Raw genomic sequence first — 18,399 nt, 5'->3', positions numbered from 1 at the left:
TAATTTGCATAATATTTGAACTTTAAAATTGATTTGAATTTTTATATTACTTTAATTATCTTGCTTAACTGTAATATTTGCATTGTCAGATGCTTTGTAACTTTTGAATGAGATGGCCAGATGGATAAAGTGGTTAAGGCATCAGCTAATTGTTCTGGGATCCAGGATTGAATTTGGATGTTTAAAAACCCCAGAATTTTTCTGGAGGTTGTCTGTCCTGCATATCTCAAGCCCCATCCTTTACCACCCAGCTGCTCCATTGTAGGTTCTGCCAAACCCATTACAAATATAGGGGAGAAAGGCCGTCTTAGTACCCACATGAAAAAGAATCAAAAATCAGAAAAATAAAACCATGAAATAAATATTTAAAACAATTTGAAATATAAATTAACCTACAGTAAAACCTGTGTAAATCAGAATCACATGGTATCAAATATTTTTTCCAGTTTGGCAAGTTTTCATTTTAAACAGAAAATTGGTCCATTCTGAAGAATTGTTTCCATGTAGGCAGATTTCTGTTTTGTTTAGGTTCCATTTTGGACAGGTTTTACTGTATACTAGTATTCATTTTTGTTTAGATTTTAAGTTTTTAACTGAATAAGCCTAGTTTAGATAATAAAGAAAAAAGTAAAAGCATTTTTAAGAACTTCGACTGTTTAACATTTCCAATGACTTTTTATCAACTGAAACTGGTCATTAACATGTAAATATTTACTTGAGAATATAATGAAAGATGAAATTTAGCTTATACTTATTTATGGAAATCTATGTCAGTTTTAAGCTCATTTTATTTCAGCTTTTGCAAATTAATTGTCTTTGACATAAGGAACAAAAATAATAATTTATTTACTTTTAAATAGGGGAAAAGTACAACGATGGGTGAATACTTTGTGTTCCAGTCGTCATAAGAAATACTGGGAAAAAGCATCAGAGTTGAGAGCAGAAGGAAATTTATGTTTTCAAAATAGAGAATATGAAAAAGCTGTAGAATTTTATACTCAGGTATGTAAACATGTAAAATTAATGTATTTCATTGGCTTCATTTGAAATGAAGCTAGAAAATCATGTGTAGAATTTCATATTAACAAATGGACCTTGTTCAGATTATCTGAACAGAACAGAAAGAAAAAGTAATTCAGGTGTCTTACAAAGCAGTTTTCAAATTTTATGTAGATGATCAAATAATATTAACAGTTTTGGAAAACAACTTCAAACAAATATTAGATTAAATGATAATAAATGTAAATATTGATAAAATAAATCTAAAGTTATATAATGAATCAAACTAAAAATTAATTTTTTGATTATAATTGGCTAATTAAATTTATTAATAATTCAGAAAATTTGTCTTAACTAATAGACATTGGTATCTGTAAAAAAATTTATAATTTAATAATTAATAAAAAAATTCAAATTCTATTACAAGTTGTTCTGCAAAACTATAAATTGTAATTGGATTTTAATCAATATTTGCACAACAAGTGTGCAAATTAGAAATTATAAAAAGTTACAAAGAATTCTTTGTAACTTCTTATAGAATTTACACTATATTATATGCAGAATTCTACAAAAGGTATAAAAGTGAATGGAAAGTTGTACAGCACAATAAGATTTGCTGATGACATCGCAGTGATAGCAGAAGATGTAGATGATCTAGAGATAGCTCTTGAAAATTTAAATGAACAATTTAAAAGAAGATATGGAATGAGAATAAATAGGAAAAAAACAAAGATAATCAGATGTTCAAAAAAAAGGAACAAGGAAGAATGAATGTCTATTTGGATGGTGAAAAAATAGAAGTCAATGAGTTCATGTACTTAGGAAGCATAATTATCTCAGATAGAAGTAGTGAAAGAGATGTTACAGCAAGAATAGCCCAAGCAAAACAGGCATTCTGTAGGAAATGACAGGTGTTAACTTATTGATGTTCGGAGACATGGACATTCCAAACAGCAGAGAAAAGAAAACTGGAGGCCTTTGAGATATGGTGCTGGTGAAGAATAATGTGAGTGTCATGGACGGAGAGAAAGAGGAATGAGGATGTTTTGGAAAAGGCAACAGAGAAGAGACAGATTTTGAGAATAATAGAGGAAAGGAGAAATTTACATTGGCCACCTAATTCGACACTTGGAATGGGTGAATGTTTTATTGGAAGACAAGATAGAGGGCAAAGAAGGACATGGAAGATCCATAGTGGAATATCTCAAGTTATTATGGAAAAGGCCTTACAAACAGATAAAACAGCTAAACAATGAGAGAAGCTATAAGACTGCACAAATCCATGTTTGCCCACCAACCATTGGTTGAAGAAGGAGAGAGAGAAGTTACAACAGCTGCAGGATTGGTATTTTATTTTAACATTTTATTGTTAATTATATCATGTTAATGAGATATAATTACAAGTATAAGACATTAAAATTTCTATATACAAATAAATACCCCCAAAATAAATACCCCCAAACCGGGGAATCCCCTTTCTCAGCTTGAGTGTCGGTCGGTGGCGAATGGTGACATGCCCCAAAATACCCCCAGTCATAAAATTTTCATTTTATGTTGTATGATATTGCTGGCAATCACTGATTCATAAGTAGGTAGCATTATGCTGAAACTAGCCCTTCTTGAACATACCCTTTAAAATATATGTGGATTCCAAAAAAAATATAGGTAAAACCAGATGGAAAAGTAAAATTCAGCAAAAACATCTAAATAAAGGAAACTTTTGAAAATTATGGCATAAGAATACTGGAACTAATTTGACAGTAAGACTCAACATGTAAATAAAGTGCACATTACAAAGGCTACAACTATAGGAAGTTCTGGATGAAGCAATGTTACCATGGTAATAAATCAGAAAACAAACATCATCACGGAAAAGGCTTCAAGCTTTACTTTGTGTCTTTGAATTATTTAAATTTCATCCAAATTGGTTCATTGTTTAACAAAGATTTAAGGGTCAAAATAGCAGTTTAACTTTAACATGTGTGGCAGAGCTTTACTATAGAGTTTTACTGCACTTTATGATAATATTAATGACATAAAAATTAAAAATAGCATTATTTGTTTATTTCACTGAAAGCTATCAGTGACAGAATAAATAAAACCACTTAAAACTGATAGTTGGTTACAGGTTTGCACTCTCCAATGAGCTGGCTGAGCTACAAGGGGCCAGTTTTTCATTCTCTCCCAGAAGTCACCTTACTTTATAGATGACCTAAGTGTTCAGTTGCCTTATTCCATCAGTTCAGTTATTTCACTGAAATATATTTTAGTAATTCACTTTTTAGTTTTCATCATAGACTTAGCATTAAAATGTTATTAATGTTAAAGCTAAATAAGTTTATAATTCTTTTTGCATTCATTACACTTTTTGCACAATACAGGTACTCCTCACTTTACGACCTATCTGCTTAATGACCACTCACACTTATGACCAATCGAGTTTCGAACTTCAATTTGGGGAATCCCCTTTCTCAGCTTGAGTGTCGGTCGGTGGCGAATGGTGACATGCACACTAAGCGTACTATAATTTGCTAATAGTGTACTATAATAGTCTTTATATGAATAAATTTGAAGTTTGTTGCATAATTTGGATAATTTTACAACGATCCTATATTCCCAGTGCAAGCTCCTCACTTATCGACCAATTCACTTAACAGCATAGTCATCGGAACGAAACTCGATCGTAAAGTGAAGAGTACTTGTATTGATAATTTAAAAGTTTATTGTATTTAATGGTACAATTTAAATGATGATAATTAATTACATTAAAAGTCCACATGGTAAATAAATGCACATAACTGGATGCTTAGATGCAGCAAACACAAAATACCAAAAAATCCAAAAACATTTATTGAATTATTTGTAAAAAGTAATTGAGAACGTGCATTTTCAACTACTATTATGAACAACTCAAACACACCTTTAAAGAAATAGTGAAGGCCTTGAATACCACCTATAAATGAAACCCAACTATTTACACACACCTTAAAAATGCTGAAGACCCCATTTATAAAAAACAACTCCCAGAGTGTTTCATTCCTGATTTTGACCACAGAGTCTACCTTCAATACATAGGGGCTACCTTTCTTTCATTGTAGTTCCAATTAAAAGAGCATGAGAGTTCAGTTGAAAAGGGTCTCACCTCCACACCCCTAACAACATTTGCAACACAACCAAATCAAAGTTTCTTTTAACAAGGCACCATACTAGCAACAAGGCTCATCTAGGAGCTTAAAGAAATTTGAAATATATAGAGCCAACAGACAGAAACATGGCCATAAACTATAAGGCTTATGACATCTTATCACAAGCATGGAAGTCATTTTTTGAGATAGATTAAAACAAGTATTTCATTTCTAAACTGGCAATAATGATTACCACTGCTCAATCAAATGCTTGTTTGATATGTTTGAATTCCCACTCTTTTATTCTAACCTGAGGGTGACCACTAAAAGTACAGTAGAGACTCGTTAATCGGAACCCCGGTAATTGGAACGCTTTTCAGTCGGACTGTCATGCTGAATCGAACGTTTTTGATATTAAATTTACTTCTAAAGTATAATTTTCATGTTTTTATATTCTTCAATATATTTATTTTGTTTGTACAAAATGCAGAAATAATTTTTAACGATACGATAGCCTCAATTATTATTATAAAAATTTTCGTTAGGCTTAAAATCGACGAAAATTCAACACGAAGCGACACACAACGGAGAAAAATTTGAACATCGGACAGGTTAATATATTTTTTCGTACATAATCGGTAATCGGAACAAATGACTAATCTGAACAACCCCAGTCCCCAATTGATTCCGATTTTCGGTTCTCTACTGTAGTTGAAAACATTAGTTATCTTCAATATATGCTGCTAGATTTTTTGATGTTTTGTGTTTGTTGCATGTGGTAATCTTTTTTATGGTAGACATTATTGATGATGATGATGATATATGTAACATTTCATTATTAATATATAATTTTTCAAATATGAATTTCTGAAATTATGATATTTTTTTCAGAGTGTACTTGCAGCTCCTTTTCCTGATACTTATGATGCTGGAAGCCACATCGAAGAATTAGCTGTAGGTTTTGGTAATAGATCAGCTGCTTTATTTCATCTTCATAGATATAAGGCAAGTGTTAATTGTTAATAAATTTTTAATGGCAAACTTTGTAATTTAATTTAAGAAAAATGTATTCTCATCAAAATCCTTACATTCAGCAATTTATACTTTAATTGACATTGTTAATAGAATAAGAATTCTTTTACAATTTATTTTCAGATATCGTTAATAAATTTAGAGAGTTTTTTAGGAAAAACAAAATTTAAAACAAATTTTTAAGAAGTATTTGCATACATTAAATAATTTTTAAAAAATATGCAAACACATATGAACATAGCATTTAAATTTAAAAATTTTTAGTTCAAAATTCAAACTTTAATAAGACAGGTTTATTTTTGAGATTCTTTTTAAACTTGAACTACACAACTACTAATATTTAACTTCTTGGAAAATGCGATATTTTTATATGAAATAATTTTTATTTTTATAACTTTGTATTTATTTTAGAATGAAACCTGTCAGTGTAACTGTTAATGATATAAAGTTTAAATATAAATTAATTATTTCATTATCAAAACAGCATTTTCAGTTAATAGAAATAACTGTTTAACACAGATTTTGAAGTGTAAAACGTTTTTACTAATAAATAAAATATAAATTATTATTCTATTATATACAGTTGACTCTGCATAAGTCGACACCGCAAGAAGTGGAAATGTGTCAAGTTATCCGATGTGACGACTAAAGCGAAGTTCAAAAAAATCCACAAAACTACAATTAAGAAAATACAATAGTGCATTATACAGTAGTATAGGCTTACAATACATTGTGCCCTCCATTTACAATTACTCTGTAGATGAAAAACTGAAAAATTCGTTTAGTAGTGTTTGTTTTGAGCACTTAATTGTCTCGACTTTTTTTTTCAACAATCACAAACACTTTGAAAACATCATCTTTGCAATTGTCAATCGTTGGCAAGTAACGTCTAAGGATTCTTAATGCCTCTGGCATGAGAAAATGCAAAATTGGATTCTGGTGTGACATATATAAATAAACAACAACTAACCCATTATATACAAAGACCAACAACTGCCGAATTATCGGGCTAGCAAATGGCTATAGTAATATTAATAATTTAAGTTAATTTGGTACTAGAGTTAGCCGTTAGGCGCCATCTCTTGCTAAATTTAATAATTAGAATTTTAATTAAATAATTTAAATAAATTTAGGCCTAACTGGAAGAAAAGAATCGGCCCGAAGCGGGACTCGAACCCGCAACTTCTGCTATCCGTGCAGACACGTTACCGGTTACGCTACCCAGACCTTCGGTCCGATCTCCCCTTCCAGTTGATATAAGATTACCGTACGACCATTGACAGTCATTACAATGCCAGCTGGGGACACATTAATTGCCCACGTCCTCCCAAAGGCACTCAACCGGCCATTGCAACCCCGCATTGTTTATTTATATATATATGCCTTGCCGGGGTTGCGATGGCCAATTGAGTGCCTTTGGGAGGACGTGGGCAATTAATGTGTCCCCAGCCGGCATTGTAATGACCGTCGATGGTCGTACAGTAATCTTATATCAACTGGAAGGGGAGATCGGACCGAAGGTCTGGTAGCGTAACTGGTAACGTGTCTGCACGGATAGCAGAAGTTGCGGGTTCGAGTCCCGCTTCGGGCCGATTCTTTTCTTCCAGTTAGGCCTAAATTTATTTAAATTATTTAATTAAAATTCTAATTATTAAATTTAGCAAGAGATGGCGCCTAACGGCTAACTCTAGTACCAAATTAACTTAAATTATTAATATTACTATAGCCATTTGCTAGCCCGATAATTCAGCAGTTGTTGGTCTTTTCTGGTGTGACGTTGATGTAGATCATATATTTTCTTTTTGTTTATCTGTTATTATTTTATACATAAAAATACATAAAATACATATATATATATATATATTAATAATAATAATATATTATTAAATATATTAATTATATATTAATAAATAAATCGAGTCCCCTCCTGAAAAAACAATGAGTTTGCACCACACGTGCAGAGTGAATTCATTTTTTCAGGAGGGGTGATGACTTATCAGTATGTGGGACAGAAAAAGTATGTCGACTTATCCAGTGGTGATGAGTTAAACGGTGTCAAGTAAACCAGAGTTTTTTAACATTAATGCCTATGTAAGTTAGCCGGGACCACAGAAAACTGACTACTTAACCAATGGTGTCGAATTATGTGGACTCGACTGTATTTAAAAAAAATATATTTTAAAGTTTGCTGTAGTTATTTGTTTATGGAAAAGATATTGACTTTTTAAATTTTACTACTTATTTTCTTACTATATATTTTGAACATAAAGTAATTTATTTTAAATTAGTTTGATTAACTTTGTTTTAAATATTTTATCTTATTAGATCTTAATGTTTAGTGAAACTTAAAGTATAATTTTTCTTCAATAATTATTATATCAAATTTTTTTGCGATTTGTATTTGAAAAATGCAGCTTAATAATAATACGTTCTATACAATAATAAATTTCTGTAATAATAAATAATACATCATATGAATTTTTTAAATTCAATATTATAGTAATATTATTTAATAATAAAATAATAAATAAAATATTATATAAATTCAATATAAATATATTATTATTCAATTCAAAATAATATATAAATTCAATATTATAATAATAAATAATACATAATATTGAATTTAAAAATTCATATGATGTATTATTTATTAAAATTCATTAAAAATTTATCATTAGCTACTTATTCTTATCATAAAAACAGGATTGATTTTTTTTCAAGTCAACTGTCATATTGACATATTATCCTACAAAACGTAATGGAGAAAAATAAACAACTGTGGCATAGTGTAGTGGTTGAATCAACACTTCATTCCATACTGGCAAGTGTGAGTGTTCAAATGCAAATTAACATTGTTTGAAATACTGGCCTTTTGGCTCTACCAAACTTATCTCTAGGGTGTTTATTGAATTGACAATCACCTTGTTATATCATCACTGTAGAGAATTCGATCTGAATTAACGGATTTTGTCTCACTGGTTTGTTGCACCAAACTGGAACCACCAAATATCTCAGAACAAAAAAAAAAAAACTTTAATCTCACTTTTGAACTTAACCACTTCATCTCTCTTCATTCCCTCTACCATCCTTTCACACCTACCCTTTCATTTTTCTACTCTTTTCCTTTTTTTTTTTTTTATGGTTTTTTGTCTACTCTTGTTTGGTTACCTTTTCCCCTTTACAAGACTTTGTCTACATTTGATTATTACTTTTGTGACTGCTTGTAAAGGGTTTGGACGTGGACCGACAAGACCGCAGTTGGAGGAGGAAGAGTAGGTCCAATATCACTACAATCACTAATTGTGAACAGTTACTTATTTGCCAACTCAGCGAAAACTGCTCAATCTGATTTTACTCTTTAATCCTAGAATTTTTTTTAGCTTATTTATTATTGTAGTCACAGTAAATGTTTAGTTCTTAAAATTTGATTTTACAGTTTTTTATTTTATTAGTTCACATATTTCTTTATGGAGCAACATCTCATCAATAGTGCTCTTATACAATTTATAATAGAAAATTAATTTTTAATATATGGATGAATTTTTGTGAAACTGAAAATTCATTATCATTCAGTTTTTTGAAATATATATTTTAAATCTAATCTCTTCTCTTCTCTTTTCCTTTTTTTTTTTTTTTTTTTTTGCAGTTTGAGGAATCTGTCTTCTATATTTCATATGAAACATTTAAAACAGCAGTTTCATTTTACTTTAAGTGGAAGTGCCTATATACTTTTTATTATAACATCAGTATATTAATATGAAATCAATTATTATGTTTTTTTAAAAACAATTTTTTAAAAAACTTCTTAAAAAATTAAAAACATTAAAGGTTAAGACAAGTTAGATAACCATTGTTTTTTTAAACTATAACCAATAGTTAAATAATGGAGACAAAACAACGCTAAGGTTTACAAAATGTTAGCTTGTTTTGTCTCTATTATTTAACTATTGGTTATAGTTTAAAAAATAGAAATAATTGGTTATAGTTCTTAAAAAATTGTTTTTAAAAAAGTAAAAAAAAACCATATCATAAATATATATTTTTTACTCAGTCATTATAATAACTAAAAAAAAGCAAAGACTAGACCTAGAAATAAATAAATTGCATCCAGAGAATTCCATGTAACACAATTGTTAACTAGATATTAAATTATCATATCTTTTGCCTGATAAGATATATTTTTGTACCTAAAATCTATCTGAAAATTAGGATGTGTCTTATGCTATAAGGGATATCTTTTTTCCCATTGGCGTTTTCCCAGTTGATAGTTTTAAATTTTATTGGGTTGCAATTTGAAAAAATCGTAGACCTATAAATTTCAACTGTTGTCCATTTGTCTGTTTTTTCTTAATCTTGAGAATGGAGTTAGATAAATGTAAATTCAGATACAGAAAGCTTAGGGGCAGGAGGTTCAGATTAACTATATACAAACTTCCAGTTTGTATTGAAAGTTGTGTTATTTCAATTAAAAAAATTTTTCAATGGGAAAAATTAGATAAATAACTGGCACTACTCTCTTGCTGACAGGAAAAGTATGATGTACAGGGCAAAACACTACTAAAAAATGAAGAACATTGTGACAAAAAATTGCAGGCTGGCATTGACGATGTCACAGTAAATAATTGCTCTTTTTATTTTGTCATTTTAAAATTACTAACATTAATAATGTGTTTGTAGCTTGAAGAGAGACTGTTTTAATCCCAAAATGCATAGTAAATGGAAAATCTTTTTATCCATTGAACTTTGTTTCCTGATTAAAACAGACTTGATTGTAAGAAACATTTGAGTTTGCTGTTTGATAGTCTTAATTGGAATACCTGTAGATTTTTTCTGCATTTAGGCTATAAAGTCTGCCATAGTGATGTAATTTCTAAATTGTTTTATAAGTAAATATTTTATTTATTACCTATTAATAAATCCTGTAATTGCTACAAAACTAAATTTAATAAATTTCCAAATTTTATTAAATTATTAATAAATAGAAGAAAATTTAATTGGAAATTAACATTTTTGTTACAAAATTAAAATTATTAAAATGAAAATTGAAAATGGTAAACTGGTATATTTAAATTACAATCATTTATAGTTTTTTGCATTTTAGTTTTAGACTAATTCATTAACACTTGTGCACAAAGTGAGGTATTAAAGGTAACTGAAGAGTTTAGGCTTAAAATATTTTGAAAAAAGTTAAATTAAAATGTATGTCTCAGCAAAGACATTAGCTATATATTTTTTAAGGTGAGCTCTGGGTTGCATACTATAATGAAGTCTGGGATGCCAAGGGTTGCCTTGCTCTCACCTGCTTTATATGTTTGTCTAAATACACACTATGATGTTCACTTAATGATAAAATAGCTTAACAATGTATTTTTCAGAATGTATCAAACTTTTCAAGCAGTGCCTACCTGTATTTAAATCTTTTTAACACTGGTGCACAGAATCAAGAAATAAACAATTATTACTATTTTATTAAAATATAAGAAATTAATATTATTATAAGTTTATTTCTAAATAAAACAAATTTAAATATTGTTTTTAATTTTTGTTTTTGTTAGGCTTGCCTTCTTGATATTGAAAGGGCATTCGAATATGGATATCCAAAAGATTTGCGTGCCAAATTGTATCTTAGGAAGGGTCAATGTTTGCTGAAATTAGGACAGTCAAAATTAGCCCATCAAGGTAATAAAAATTGTGAATAAGTTTGTTATAACACGAAAAAATTAATTTTAAACATGTGTTAAAAACTTTCAAAGCTTTTGATGAAGCACTTCAACACCTGAAACAAGCTAAAGTAGATGGTAAGAAAGCAGGTAAGTGATTTTTATCTGTAACAATGCTATCATTTATAAAATTCATTTTATTCAAAATTTTATTTTCTAGAACGTTTAAGAAAAGAGATTGAAACTCATAGGCAGGTTACAATTACTGAAAGGTAATACAATTGCTTTTTAAATATTTTTAAATTTAAAATTAAAGATAACTATATGGAAATTCTATAAAGTGAAAATAGGGAGACTCAAGATGATGACGACGACGATGTTTTAATTCCTACACTGACTGCTGGTTCTCATCCCACAATTGCTTATGCATCTGCTGCTGTTGATATGAAATATAATGAAGAACGTGGCAGATACATTGTTGTAAGTTTTTTAAACTAATGAACATTAATTACCATTTTCCAATCTAATATTGTAATAAATTATTGATTAGGCTAACCGTCCTATTTCTGTTGGAGATACATTATTTGTAGAACAACCTTATGCTTCAGTTCTTTTACCTGCTCATTATAACACACATTGCCATCATTGTTATCTGCGATTTCAAGCAGCAGTACCGTAAATATGGCATAAATTCTGTTATTGTTATATACAAGTTAGAGTCAAAAAAGAACTAAACTTTTGGATTTTTACTTTTCTGGCTGTTATAACATAACATGGGAAAGAATTGTAATTGTGTCAAATTTGACACACTGTTTTTTTGTAAGTCTCAACCTTCTGAACCAAAAACAATAAAATGGGGAAATTCCATGTTTGTGTGTTGCATCTATTTTGTTTAATATCTCAGAATGGGGTAAAGATTAGCAAGCAAAATTTGACATTGTAACTTGTATGTAAGGGGTATTAATGCTATTAAATTTTGGAAATTATAAGGGAGTGGGGAGACAGAGGAGGTCATATGTTACATCTCAAGTGGGATTGGAATTGATGAAAATTTTACTCTATTGGCATTTAGATAATTTTTAAAAATGCATTTCTGCCCTCAAAATTAAGCCTTTTTTGTCTTTTTACAATAATTGTTATTAAAAAAATAACTTTTATATTAATATCTCATAACAGATGGTGTCACATACAATTTTAACTTTGAGCTAGTGTCATAGTGTTTTTTAACTTAAATATTTATTTTAATGGAGATTTTTATCATAATTTAATAAAATTACTCCTTCTAAGCTTTTATTATTAAATTTTATATCCTAAAGTTTGATAATTGAAAATATCAAAGTTTCTAATGGTCCTCTTAATTTCCTATTTAAGTGCTGGGAAACTTGAGCAAGCCCCCCCTTGCGAGCTTATTTTAAGTCAAATCCATACTTGTGCACAACCATCACTTTTATTTCCTGTTCCTTTTATAAGCAGCTTGACTAGTTTGTATAGCAGTGTCAGAAAAAGTTGGTGGGTACAAAATAAAATATCTGAAGTAATGAGCAAACATCAGATTTTGTGTGAAACTGTACAAAAACTTTCAACACACACCTTGAAGTATAAAGCCTGGTTCTCACTATTGCAAATATGTGATAGATGTGTGTGTGTCATTGTTACCATGATGACAAATTACTAGTTTGATTTGCATTCAATCCTATCAGTTTGGCTAGGCATCTAAAAACATGCCCAATTGACCAATAAAATAATGTCTGTATTAATAAGCATTGCTTACATTTCAAATTTTTAAATACTTTTCTGTGAAATTAAGTCTTTAGCACTGGTTATATTAATCTAAGTACAATAGCAATATATTTTTTATGTCTGAACTGTCAATGTCAACAATCACACCATTATCAAAAAATTGTTTATTCAGTGACATCTCTTTCAGATATACTTGAAATAATAACCATTCATAATTTAGAAAAAATAAGTCACTTCCTAGAAACAGCATAAAACTAAGAAATCGTACTCTTATTGGTTGAAAGTTAAATGTTGTTGATCAAACAACAGCAACATTTTGAAGCATAAGATTAGCTATGTTCAGACCTATACACTGTCACATGAACAGTGAATATGTGCATATATATTTAGGTTTAGGCACATTTATCTTATACTCACAATAGTGAGAATCAGGCTTAAGGTAAGAAAACCATATGCTAAATACATAGAAGGGGCAGAACTGTGCTTTATGATGACAATGCATCTGTCATGGGTATTATCTGATCAGCAAATATCTGACTGAGAAGGACACGGACCTGATTGTGCTTTCTCAATCTTTGATCTTGACTCTACAGACATTTTTTCCCTAAAATGAAAGAGAAATTGAATAATTACAAATTCCAATCAGCTATGATGATGGCTGTGAAAGCCTTTAAAGATATCATAAAAAACAAAACTTACTAATAAAACTGGATAAAACTTTCCTGGAAAACATTTTCTATGATAAATGGTACTAGTACTAGTAATAGCATGTAGCTGCAGAATGAGCAAACTTTATTGTATCTTTTAAGCGTTTGTTGTATACTAAAGTTTATGCCAAAATTTAATTCATTTTTGACTCTATCTTATTATTTGTTTGTTTTTATGTATGTATGTGTGTGTGTGTTTGCATATATATATACATACAGTAGACCCCCTATAACATGGTAGATATGTTCCGTGTTATATGAATACCATGTTGTATGAGTCACTTAGATTTTACAAATACATGAGCCGTTCACAGCTCGGCACTTGTGCAGTTTAGGGGTACGGTTGTTTGGATGGTTTTCTTCCATAAAATTAATCGATTTTAGACTAATTTACTCAAACATTTCCAAAACACGTATAATTTTTTGGGAATAATCCATATAAACTATGCTATAAACAAAAAATTGTAGAAATACTTACCTAGTGTGCACTGTTTGAAGACGCCATTGCTTAAGCTTGTTTTTACTGCAGAGCGGCTCATCGAATGGCAGATGCATTTCCTGATAAGTTATTCTTTCTGCGAAAAATTTGCTGAATTTTGGAGACATCATTAATAGAAATATAATTTTCATGGCCATTCAATAATAAATGTTTTTTAGTCAGTCCACTGCTTGTTTAAACAGTTTGTGCAATGTCCACGATTGGTCCAGATTTGACCAATTCTGTCGAGACACGAGTCGGCCATGACAATCTGTCTCATTCTTTTACCGTGTTATACAAGCCTCTTTTAGCGTGTTATACAAATCTGTCTTATATGAACCCATGTTATAAGGGGGTCTACTGTATATATATATATAAAATTTTTTATTGGACTTCTATATAATATAAAAAAATTTATTTATTCAGATGCCACCAGTGTTCACAAGTACGATATTGTTCTGTAGCTTGTTGCAAGGAATCTTGGGACAGATATCATAAATGGGAATGTGGAAATCTTGATCTTTTACATTCTGTAATATTTTCAAAATATTTGTAGTGAAATTAAATTGATTATAACATTTTAAATGAAAAAGATGTTCATTCTAGGTTGGCATTGCTCATTTAAGTGTTCGTGTTATATTAGTTACAGGATTACAAACATTGGAAGGTGAGTAATACTTACTCTATTATAAATTTATATTAAATATCTTTTGAATTATAAAATTAATTACAATTTTCAGAATTTTATGATAGAACTTTGATTCCACCTGATATCTCTGTACTACCCGGATGTGATATGAATGGCTTTTATAATAGTACATATAATGCTGTTTATCATTTATTGACTCATACAGAACACATGCATGTTGAAGATTTGTTTCAGTATGCTTTGGTAAGTTTGATAATATAAACTTATGTAGCTCAGTCTATTATTATTATTTTGATTTTCTACATAAGGAACTTTCATTTGTTATATATTTATTTTATATTGTATACAAGAATGCATTTTTGACAACTATTATTTGATGTAATATTTTATAAAGTTTATCTGTGTATGTAGTTAAAGACCTCTGAAAGATCACCTGTAACAAAAAACCAATTTTGCTTGGAAACATTGGTTGTCACAAAATGTAAGTTTTACTGTATATATACTCATTGCCATAAAAGTTAGTATGCCAAGAAGTTGTCAGAATCAAACAAAATTGTACATGTGTGAGTATAATGATGATGTAAGTAAGTGATTACAAAATGAAAACAATAAGATCATTTATTGCAGGCAAAACTACAAATGAAAGGAGATTCTAACACCCTGTTTGATTAATACACATTGATACAGGTGGGCATTGAGGCATATAGGTGCCGTATGATATCCTGTTGCATCTCAGTCCACAGTTACTGCAAGCAGCCATCTAGTTCAGCCAAATTCCTAGGCTAATTAACATGGCATTCCAGGTAATCCCAGACATGTTCGATCAATGACAAATCGGGACCGGACAGGCCAGAGAAGTGTGGTAATGTGGCAGAGACAATTCTGTGACACCCTTTCTGTGTGTGGTCAAGGATTTTCTTGTTGGAAATGGCTCTTGGGAGCCCTGCCATGAGAGGCAACACATCTGGCTGCAGGATGTCACTAACATGTTGCTGGGCTGTCATGGTCATGGATCACTACTAGTGGTGACTGGCTATTGTATGTGATGGCATTCCAGACCATCATACCACCTGGGGGCAGTGTGCTACTCCAAGTTAAGCAGGATTGAGGTGTTCACCATGGAGCTCCCAGACATGAATATGGTTGTCATCAGTGCCCAGACTGAATTGAGATTCATTGCTGTAGACAACTTTCCGTTGCAGTCCAATCCCATTGGAAGCGACATCACTCCAAATGAAGGTGACAGTGGGTGGTGTTAATGGCAGTACACTTAACGCTCACTGTGATACAGAATGTTCTTCATTCAGGTACTTCAAAATGGTACAGACAGACACAGGTCTGTAATGATGGTGCCATCTGTGTCTGGATGGCAGACAACAATATGGTTGGCTGTGTGTGTGCGTGCGTGTGCTTGTTGGAAGACCAATTAAGCCAGTTCTGTTGCCAGATTCATATTCAGCACTATTGAAACTATAGAAATCGGTGAATGTTTAACAGAAGAAGAAATAAATTTTATTTGCAGAACAGTAGTCAGTTATGGGTTTCTCCCTCACCATTGAGCTGGCCACATGGAGTTTTCTGGGATTTCTTCATATTTATAACACCTAAATAGAGGCCAGTTACCCTTACTTACCCTTACAGTTACCCTTAGGGTCCCTTACTAAGGGTCTCTTTTGCTGATGACCACATTTTATGTTGCTGTATACAAATAAAACTCAAACTCTACAGTTCTTACTTGTTGCCATGTGATTTTTGTGTTTTTGACTTAATGGAAAAAATTGAAAGATTGGGAATTTGCATTTGCAACAAAATTAAGGTGGTGGTGACAACAATAAAATGCAAAATTTATCAGGAAGGTATAAGCCATTTGGTGTTTCAGTGGGACAAGTGTCTAAACAAAAGTGGAGAATACTTCTAGTTTTAACATAATACAGTATAATATTTCAAGATGTTATAGAACTTTTTGACTTAACCATATATATGCCATATATATACAATACAGGGTGAGTCAGGAGAAAAGGGAAATATCTTGGGAAACGGTAGTATAGATTATTGTCGCCTAAAGTTCAGAGTTCTAGTTTCAAGAATTTGCTTTGAATGTAATACCTGTCATTCATTATTGTATGTGAGCAACTTTAATACAGCTGTATCTCCAAAACTATTGAGAATAATACCCATGTTGATGTCAAGTTTTTTTGTACATATTAGGCTTTTAGGATGTTTATATATTTTTTAATAATATGACAAACAATTGCCAGATTAAATCAGGATACTTTATCAATATAGTAGCTTGATTTTATCCAGCAATTGTTTGGCATATTACTAAAGTTTTTACCTATAATTATTTGTACTATCATTCTCTAAGATGTTTCCTTCACCTTCCAACTCACCTTGTATATATAGAGTAATAAGCATTGAAAAATGTCATACAGAGCCAATCAGAATCAGAGTTTTTTCTACGACATGTGAATTGTTATTTATATATATATATATATATACATTTGATTCCGTTTAATTGGGACATGTTGGGACTAATCCATTTTGGCCCAATTAAGCGGCTGCCCCAATTAAACGAACTATTAATAAATTCTAAAATAAAATATGTAATACGTAGGTAAATAAATAAGCAGGTAAAAATTAATAATTAGATATCTATTTTAATGCTTTATTAAACCAAAATACAGAAAATATTTGTACTATAAATTTGATAGACTCTCAACAATAGATAACTGATTTGCATCACACTAGTGTTGCCAAACACGGTATTAGTAGTGATGTACACAAGGGTTACAAGGGTTGACCATTTGATTTGTTCCTGATCGAATGATTTTTTCTTTCTTTCTTCAAAGAAAAGGTTTGTCTAAAAGTCACCTTAGGGTCTTCCTTTAAGCACAGTTTTCTTTACTTGGAGAAGGGCCACTTTGGCAGGAGCATCCATAGAATTTGCCAGCTCCAGATGTTAGTCTCAACGATCGAATGACTGCTGTTCTAATCTAGACATAATTATGCACACAATACCTTCCAAGGAAACTCTAGGTGTCTTCCAATCAGTCGAGAGACCTTGAAAAATTGTCCGAGGATCTTTGTCCCTTTGCTTTTAAAGGGAACATCCAGTCCAATCCAGAGCAGGGTCAGTAGCTCACATTCAGGTCCATCTCAGACAGAATCCCAGTGTGATATGTCCCGCTATGGTGACCTCCTCCGGAAAAACTGAACTACCTGAGCAAAAGACAAAATCGCTTTGTCTCTGCCAATTGTTAGGCCTACATATTAGTGTATATAATGTCTACATATTTTTGAAGATCCTTAAAATGTATCAAAACTTATTAAATTCCTTTTCTGCTACTGTCCCAATTAAGTGATTAAATTATATATTAATTTATTAGTTTGGTTTTTGTTCTTTGAGATTTGGCCCAATAAAGCGGCTGCCCCGATTAACCGGTGGCCCAATTAAATGGAATCGACTATATATATATATACACACAATACACAACACATCAAGCTGTACGGAAGAACTTAGATACTAAAACTGACAGCATTTTTTTAAGATAGCATTTACATATTTTATATTGATGTCAAAAGCCAGTTCTCAGATACAATAACAAATTTCTCTTCTAAATATTCAAGAATTTAATAATCTAAGAATTACCTTATTTTACATATTTTATATATAATATATAATGAACAATATTCTGTCTGTAACTTTTCTCATCATGCAGAAGCATTGTTTACTACAGAGTGCTTACTATTACAAGGTGATTATTATTTTCATTCTTTGAATTGGGTGTAATTATTAATGGAATGAATTCAGTAACCTTTTCACTTTATTACTTTATTCAAACAATAGCACTTCACTCAATATGCATACTTTATTTCAACATACAGCAAGAGTGAGAATGCTGAATAAAATAGATTATGCAATTTCTTAGTGTAAATAAGCTTCTTCTTCCTCCAATAGATAGCCAACTTACTCTTATAGATTTCTGTCTGTAATTATTTTTTTTAT

The 18,399-nt window shown here is 30.7% G+C and overlaps 1 protein-coding gene across 1 annotated transcript in view; it reads left to right on the top strand.

Moving 5' to 3' along the window:
- LOC136989870 (SET and MYND domain-containing protein 4-like) overlaps positions 1-18,399 on the top strand; it is a 43,728-nt gene that overhangs the window by 10,526 nt on the left and 14,803 nt on the right. Inside the window, exons 2-11 of the mRNA XM_067288160.1 lie at positions 861-1,002; positions 5,016-5,129; positions 10,715-10,838; positions 10,913-10,969; positions 11,040-11,091; positions 11,161-11,299; positions 11,370-11,494; positions 14,171-14,276; positions 14,351-14,411; positions 14,485-14,636. Coding sequence (XP_067144261.1) covers positions 861-1,002; positions 5,016-5,129; positions 10,715-10,838; positions 10,913-10,969; positions 11,040-11,091; positions 11,161-11,299; positions 11,370-11,494; positions 14,171-14,276; positions 14,351-14,411; positions 14,485-14,636 — 1,072 coding nt within the window. The remainder of the gene's footprint in view (positions 1-860; positions 1,003-5,015; positions 5,130-10,714; positions 10,839-10,912; positions 10,970-11,039; positions 11,092-11,160; positions 11,300-11,369; positions 11,495-14,170; positions 14,277-14,350; positions 14,412-14,484; positions 14,637-18,399) is intronic.

The sequence above is a fragment of the Centruroides vittatus genome, unplaced genomic scaffold (assembly GCF_030686945.1).
Source record: "Centruroides vittatus isolate TY-2023 unplaced genomic scaffold, ASM3068694v2 scaffold_769, whole genome shotgun sequence".
NCBI lineage: Eukaryota > Metazoa > Arthropoda > Arachnida > Scorpiones > Buthidae > Centruroides > Centruroides vittatus.
The sequence above is the reverse complement of the archived record's forward strand: the minus strand, read 5'-3'. Positions and strand labels throughout refer to the sequence as shown.